The sequence below is a fragment of the Leptonotus elevatus genome, chromosome 11 (assembly GCF_054856555.1).
Source record: "Leptonotus elevatus isolate MCC_2025b chromosome 11, RoL_Lele_1.0, whole genome shotgun sequence".
NCBI classification, from domain to species: Eukaryota; Metazoa; Chordata; class Actinopteri; order Syngnathiformes; family Syngnathidae; genus Leptonotus; species Leptonotus elevatus.
In genome coordinates, this window is record NC_141249.1 from 16,729,820 (window position 1) to 16,737,682 (window position 7,863).

General features: G+C 39.5%; 1 protein-coding gene across 1 annotated transcript in view; it reads left to right on the forward strand.

Annotated features, from left to right (window-relative positions):
* Positions 1-7,863, forward strand: part of atf6 (activating transcription factor 6) — a 29,799-nt gene that overhangs the window by 20,342 nt on the left and 1,594 nt on the right. Inside the window, exon 15 of the mRNA XM_086090218.1 lies at positions 1,669-1,753. Within this exon, the coding sequence (XP_085946344.1) occupies positions 1,669-1,753 (85 nt within the window). The remainder of the gene's footprint in view (positions 1-1,668; positions 1,754-7,863) is intronic.

A 7,863-nucleotide genomic window follows, 5' to 3' on the forward strand; every position in this document is an offset into this window, starting at 1 on the left:
GGTCATTTAAATCTCTTATTCGTGGCTTCCAGCTTAGTCTTGTGCCACGAGCATGTCATGCTGTAAATCTTTGATTTAAACTACAACACTACTGATTACTTCTTAACAGCTCACAGCTATTACAGCAATATAAAACACCATTAATTAAGAGTAATAAAAGTGATTGACATTGCATTGAGAGAGAAATTACCCGGCTGAATGAGAGTATGCACAAGCAGTAAGCACATTATATTGGTGTGTGAACGAACATTAGGGTAGTTTTGAACAAAATCACACCCTATTTGTTATATAAGCCATTGGAGCCGCCAAAGTTGGAACCACCTGATGGTCTTCCAAATTGAATTATTTGTGGAACATCTTGTATATCTGAAAATTTTGTAAAACTTCAGCATATATTTTGAGCTCAACATTAAAATAGACACTTAGTAGAAGCCTAAATGTAACAAACCGTTCTTAGAAATTAAATGCAAATGTATTGGCCTTGACATTTGAATATAATTGACATGTTCCATGCCAGCGTTTCTTTCAGCCATACCACACTTTGAAAATCGTGTATCGTGTATGTATCTTAACGATTGACATGACAAGGTATGTTGGCTTTTCTTTGACAAGGAGAAATATGATGGCGACATTTAACTTTAACTTAACCAGGAGCTCTTTTGCCAATTTGCTAACACGGTTAAGATGATCAGTATAACTCCATATTGTCATCAATAATAAATTATTAGGGTATTTTAATGCCCTAGTAAAACAATAATTAATTTCCATATGTGTATGTTCAGGATGGCCTCCTAAAAAAAATAAGTTACTCTTTGACTACCCCATTAATTATTTTGTTTATTTAGGCTAATCCATTCTTTTATGCCATTCAATTATCTTGCCATTTTCTTTAAATGGTCATTCATAGGGTAATTAATTTTTTGGGGGAACATCCTCCATGTATAGCAGTTTAATAATGTTGCCTTTACCACTAATTGAGGATTTATGCTGGCTAAGGTCTGACTTTAAAACAGATTTACATTATTTCCCATGGGAAATAGTTTTGAAATGAAAAATTGACGCCGCTCGCTCCGCTAAATAATAAATTATACTAAAAGCCAAGCCTACTAGTGAGAGTGGATTTATCCTTCACAAATTTTATGTTTGATGTTGATTTCGTATTCTAGTCCCGATATTTGGGCTTGTTGACAAGTATAAGCGGTTTGGCACACAATATTGGCATCGCTCTATCCTTGTATCCTGTAGTAATGCTCTCACTGATCTCATAGTAACCTCAATAAAACACATTGTGTCATACCGTATGAATCTGCAATTAGTGGCGATGATCAACACTCGCCCCTGTGTTTGCATGAACCCACTACACTCAGCCGCAGTAAACATTAAATTCTGACCTCCATCTCCTGAGTACTCTTAATATATAATGTCATAAATGAATCACTTTGCCATTTTCGTCTCTTGGGAATGAATGAAGGACAGAAAAGTGCTTTGCAAAGACTATTTTAATTATAGGCTGCAGCGTGGAAATTTGACTCAGTTTGTGACATTTCTAAGAAATGAACAGTATTGACCACAGGGATCTTTTCAGCACCCTGAAATGAGAAGCCTCTAATTTATAAAAGGATAATACCAGTTGAATACTTTCCATAACCTTCTCATGTTGGTTCTCAGGATCATCTGCTACTTCCTGCAACCAGCCACAATAAAGGAAGTCGCCCGAAGATGTCTGTGGTGTTGCCTGCTATGAACATAAACGGTAAGTACTAAGGATTCTTCACAACAGTTGTGGAAATGGATCAGTCAGCACTTGAACGTGTGCAAGGCGAGCCGGGAGCTCAGTAACGCTGCAACTTACTTGTACTTTTACCACGTATAATGAAAAACATCCATGACCTAACTTATTGCATGTGTGTTGCCTGTTAAAATGTAATATCATTATTGTTGGGATTTTTTCCCCCCCAAAAATTATTTTACATCTGGAGTCCTCCTCTGCCCTCTGTCAAGTCCCTCAGCCTGTTCTTCTCCCTGCTGCATTTAGCAGAGCTGCAACGTGGCTGCACAGCCACTGTCCAAACCACATACAGGCACAAAGACTTTAAAAGAAACAAAAAATGCTTTTTTAGTGTTGTGATTTCCTTTTGGCGGTGGCTTTGCAAATCTTGTACTTGAAATAATTTAACAGATGCCAGGCCTGACATGTTTATATAATAATGATGCTACTAAAAGGAATCTAAAGTACATGAAAAAAAATCCCTTAAAAAAAAAAATTTTGAACTGTGTGAGGCAGCTTCGAAATCCCAAATCCTCCCCGATATCATTTAAAGTTTGACTTATATATATTAACAAGAGTGGAACCCCACTCCCCCTCAAAAATTGACAGAACTTCTGGAATTTGTTGTATCAAAGCAAAAAATTGCACCTCCTTTTCCACCTCACCTAATCGACTCAATATGGACTCACTTTTGCTAAATTACAAAGCTAAAAACGGCCATGCTAATGTTAGCGAATTCTGTGCCGTTTCTTAGCTCTCAATGCTACAATACTCCACTTTGCTGCAGCGGCTCATTTTCAATGCTAGAAATGACAAAAATAAATACACATGCTTACATTAGCGTACTCTTGCTATTTCATAGCTCCCTCAACTTTGCTGTAGCAGTACTTGCATATGATTACACATGCAATTGAGACTTGACCTTGTTGTGTATTCTACTCCGCAGTCTCTACTTGCTGCGGCAAACCGTTTTCTTGGGTAGAATTGACTGAAATAAATACACATGCTATTGTCATCTTGCCCTGTTACGGTTTCTTACATTTGGATGCTGCAGTATTCTACTCCACTGTCTGATTTGTTGCAGCGGTCTGTTTTCATACTACTTGCGGTCTCCTCTCAAATAAAACTAGTCTCCCTATGTCAGACAGCCACATACTGAGAAGTAAATATTGAAGAACCATCCTCCATTGTGTAGGATGTTCGAGGTTCTCTTTACCGATGCGTTCAACGTGGCGTGGTTCACACAATTTCCCATTGTACTATTTGAGATGGAAAATCCACCCCAAACCAAGCTAAGTTGTTACTGTGCGGTGGAAAAGTTGCATTAGTTTGCAAAGTAATGAAGTGCAAGCTCACTTAACTTATCTAATCTAACACTGCGGCTGTGGGCCATCTGGTGGATACCAGGGACTTTTCCTTGAGCCCATTGGAAAGAAAAACTGGTAGACGAGAGGTAAAACCCCCTCGGTGTCTGTTACACTTAGGTCACCATTTGGCTGTCACCCGTCTTGAGAATCATTCAAGTGTGCATACGTTTTATTTCTATGAGTTCATAAAGTTCTTCTCCAAGATCTGCTGCGTCATCATTTCCAAAGCATGTCAGTAGAGACTTGTTGGAAGTAGTCCTCATCTGGCACATGGCAGTTTTTATCTATTATTCTGTTGCCCTTTCTCTTATCTGTCTATGGCAGGTGGCCAATAGCATATTTGCTCTATTTTCTAAGCCAATAGAAACAAATTAATCATTATAAAAGTGTCGTAGTCTGCAAAGAAGACATAAAAATTTAAGTTAAACATTCTGATTGTAAAATGCTAGACCTCTTTTATTTATTTGTTTGTTTCAGCTAATTGATGAAATGAAGTCAACCAAAAAAGGCTCCATTCTAAATGAAATCGAAACATTTGGAGCAATTCGTCTCACAAAACAATGTTCAGATTTTGCACAAGCATTCATGCTCATTCTCAAGTCTTTTCCCCAAAGATTTTGAAGAGAACCAGAGTTGAACATTTTGCCTCACGCTGGCGAGGGTGAGGACTTTGACACCAGGTTTAAGTTAGCACAAATGCAAGCGCAGCAGCTGCTGCTCCAGATGCCACAAGGCGAGCAACCAAAATTGTGATGGTGACTCTTTGGTATGGCTCCGCCTTCTCGCCTGGACTTTTTTTTCTTTCTTCTAAGCTTCCACGCGATTAAATGCAACTGGGTTGAGCGACGCTGTCCTCTCATTGGAGCTTGATTATTCCACAGTGGATCCTAATACTTTCCAGCTCCCCGTTGAGGAATGCCTTTCGCTTCCAGTCACTAAATGGTTTTCATCTGGTGGTGGACAAACTTAATCTGCAGTGATCTTTGGTTACCAACTGAACAGTATAGCCTTTGAAATGCATACAAAGGTTTTGAGTAAAAGTTACTCGACCTTTTGGCTTCTCTCCGGGGTTGTATCAGACTGAGCAGTGGCTCCTTATAAGGACTGCGTGTGTGTTTATTTAATGAGCCGTAGAGTTTGAAAGTAGCTCAATCAAGTGGAAGTGACATGTTTGGAGGAGAGGAATGTTTGGGCAATGACATCATTTACAGGTGGATCAACCGTGGGAGACAGTCTATTTACTCTTGAGTGCTTGGGCTCTGCGGCTAACCGGCAGCAGTCACTTGGGGGTTCAAGGTAAAGCGCCGGATTCAGATTTTCCTACTTTCCTAATCTAAACAGTGCATCCCCATTAGAGCTCTCAGCAGCATGATTGGTTTTCTTGTGCTGTACTTACTAAGTAAATGTGCCTTGGTGCTATGTTTCAGATATCATCCACTGTATGTAATATGAAATGGTGACAACATTTGAAATCTGATTCACGGGGGAGTATAACCAATTCTGTCTCAAAGATCATTACAATTGGGGAAAAAAGGCGTTTTGGGCTCCTTCCACAGGTCCTACTTAACAGTATGCGGCAAGGAAATTCACCGGATTGTGCCCAAATTTGAACCAGGTGTACTACCATGGGTTCTCAAGCGTTTTGACTCCAGGGACCCTGTACAGGGGAGCATTTTTCCCCCAAGAACGTCCCCCCCAAACACCACCCCATAACTAACACCAAAGTGTACTCCTAAAATCCATAGGAATTAAAATGTTGTCTTTTATTGAGAAAATAATCATCACAATAGAAAGGTGTAAGAAGTTGGGAAAGCTGGAAAAGATGCTCCTATTGAAATTATTTGAAATTACATTAATCACGTTGTAGCCTACAAAACACCCCCCAAAAATGTATTTATAAAAAATGGCATAAACATAACAGAATTAAATAGAATGTAAAGAATTAAACACATTGTGCGTCACGAGTAATTAATTGTGCAGTTCCTTTTGGTATGTGTTCCTTAGCCACCGGGGGCAGTGTAATACATACAGCTATAAACAAAGAGGACGGTCACCACTGTTCAGTAAGCTGAAGTAATATTTGTTGGGGTGTTTTTTTTTTTTTTTGCATAAGATGAAGATTTACATGAGTATTGTTGGATTGTCAGTCTATATGCGTTGCTGCACTTTTGTGTTCAAATATTATAACGCTGCTATCTGTTAGCCCAATAATGTTTTGCTTGTGCGTTCACATTAAGCAAGCACACTCTCAAAGGCATATGTTTTAAATACACAACATGTTTGACAATAAACTTGAACTGGCAGTGGCGATAAACTGATTGAAAGCAAACATTGTTTGTTTGTTTTTTTGGAAGAACTGTTCACAATCTTCCAAACTGCTACTTGTGGTGAACTGAGTTCGCTACCAACATCTAGCGCTCGTATCTTAAATTGGCTTCTTCTTTTGGACTGCAGATTATGCATTTTGGTGGCATTAGTTGGTGTATTTGCATCCTTTCCTGGGTTAAAAATGTTAGGTCATTATCAGGTCACCCTTAAACGTTTTCCTTTAGCATTGGCGCCAATGTGGCTCCGGATTACTTTGCGGCATACTTACCAGACCTCCAGTCTTTATCAGGCTGCAGCGGCTCGCTGTGTCACTGAAATGTTGTGGAACACCTCCAGATGGTATCTGTGAAGGAGGCCGTGTCTAAGCGGAGGGCAAATTTGGCAGCTTCACCAAAGGGTCTGATGTTGTCTCGTGGTTGTTCCATTGTGCCCTTCAGACTATTATTAGGGTCATTCGGTGAAAGACTGAGTGTTGACAGTAAAAGGAAACAAATAAAGGCCCTGAAATAAGGATGTGATCTCTCTAGATCGTAGCCCGCAAATTATAGGGTAAGTATTAGAATTGTGGTGTCTTTTAAAAAGTAATTATAGGCTAGAGATAGTTGAGCTTGAAGTCTCAAAACAAAAAAACAGGAATTGGCATACATCAGCCTAAATTTTCGTGCAGCATTCTGTATGACAGTCACCCGTTCATTCTCCGAGATCAGTTGCAGTCTAAGTGCATGACACCCTTGTAGACAGGTTTGATAGATATGACCTGCGCTCTTTATGGAGTAGATTCTTATAGCTATGAAATTGGCAATACTCACATCATATACATATATATATATATATATAAACAAATTTAAAAAAGTATCTTGACATATTGGTTGTATTTATTTTCAAAGTACAACTAACTATCTAAGACTAAGACTGATCGTTTTTATGTACTTGGAGCCAAAAACACTGCACAACTGGACAAAGAGGCGTGCAGTCGTTTCTGACATCTGGTTTTAACAAAGCAGAGTTTACCAGCGTCACATTTCAACCAGCTCTCATCTCATTGGGCATTTTATTCACAGCGGCTGCCTATCTTATTGAGATCCAATGCAAGAGCTGAAATCTGTCCTCTCCTAAGCACATTTTCAGTGGCTCGTGGATTAAAATTCCTAAAGCGCCACTGCTGTTCGCCCGCTCAGGGTAGCCTCTACAGACTGGATCAACCTGAAAGTGTTATCTGACAAACGCCGATAAAGCTGAGTAGGGTGAATCTTGCTTTTAAATAGCCAAAGCGTAACAGATCTTCAGCTTGGATCCCATCCAAAGAGGTCTGCTAAGTGTGTTTCACTGCAGGTGCGAAGGATGAATCTCAGCAGTAGATGAGGTCATAGTCAGGACAGAGATTTAATGACATGAACACCTGCGGAATCTTCCAGAATCCTGTATTTTCCCTCCAGAGAGAACCCTGTGAACATGCTGCAAAGCTGTGGAGGAGTCTGATTTTTTTTGCACAGGTAGATGGAAAAATACAGCACACTTGAAACAGTCTGGTGCTCTCTTGATGTATTTGAAAACCTCTGGGGTGGACTCTCCTGAATCATGCTGATGAATTGGTCTTTAATTTAATCTTAGTGACACTGTTATTGTTCTTAATACATTCCCTTTCCTGATGGATTTTGACAAGCATAGCTTTTGATGGACGTTTGTCTCCAATGTAAGAAGAAAAAAAAACACATGCTTGTAAATTTCAAGATGGGTCAGTTAAGTTACGGTCTCGTTCCAAACTGTCTCCTCTTCTAAACCCACAAGGGGCCCAATAGCTCTGTATCCCCCTCTCTCTCTCACCGCTTTTTCCTCGCAAATATGCGTGTCCAGCTCACGTAGGAAGCCGCTTTGTCTTATACGAGGGAGAAATCCAGCATGACTCACCGTCCAGATTCCCATCAGTAAGCGAGCCTCCAGCTGCATCAAAAAAAGTCCTTTCTCAGTCTTTATTTTAAGGCGTGGCGATTAGAATTTGACAGGAGAGAAACTGGTAGATTATTTGCAATTGTATATATTAACTCATTTGCTCCCAAAACCGTATATGTTCTATTTTAAATATTACCATGTTCCCAAAGACATATTTATACGTTTTTTGTTTTTATTTTATTTTATGCTAGAGCATACAAAAGGCTTTGATGCAGCCTCTGAAATGAAGAGAATGCTTGAGGCAATGGTAGTTATTACAAAAAAGGCCAGCAGGTGGCAGCAGAGTATAAGAGATCAACCAGGGCCATGTTGCAAAAAGCTCTTTCCCCCACTGTTTTAAACAGATTTGTGAAGAATGACGAAACTTAGCTATATTCTAATGCTAATTGCTGCAAAACGGAAACAGATAGAAATATACTTTTTTTTTCCTGATGAAACTTTCCTGAGACT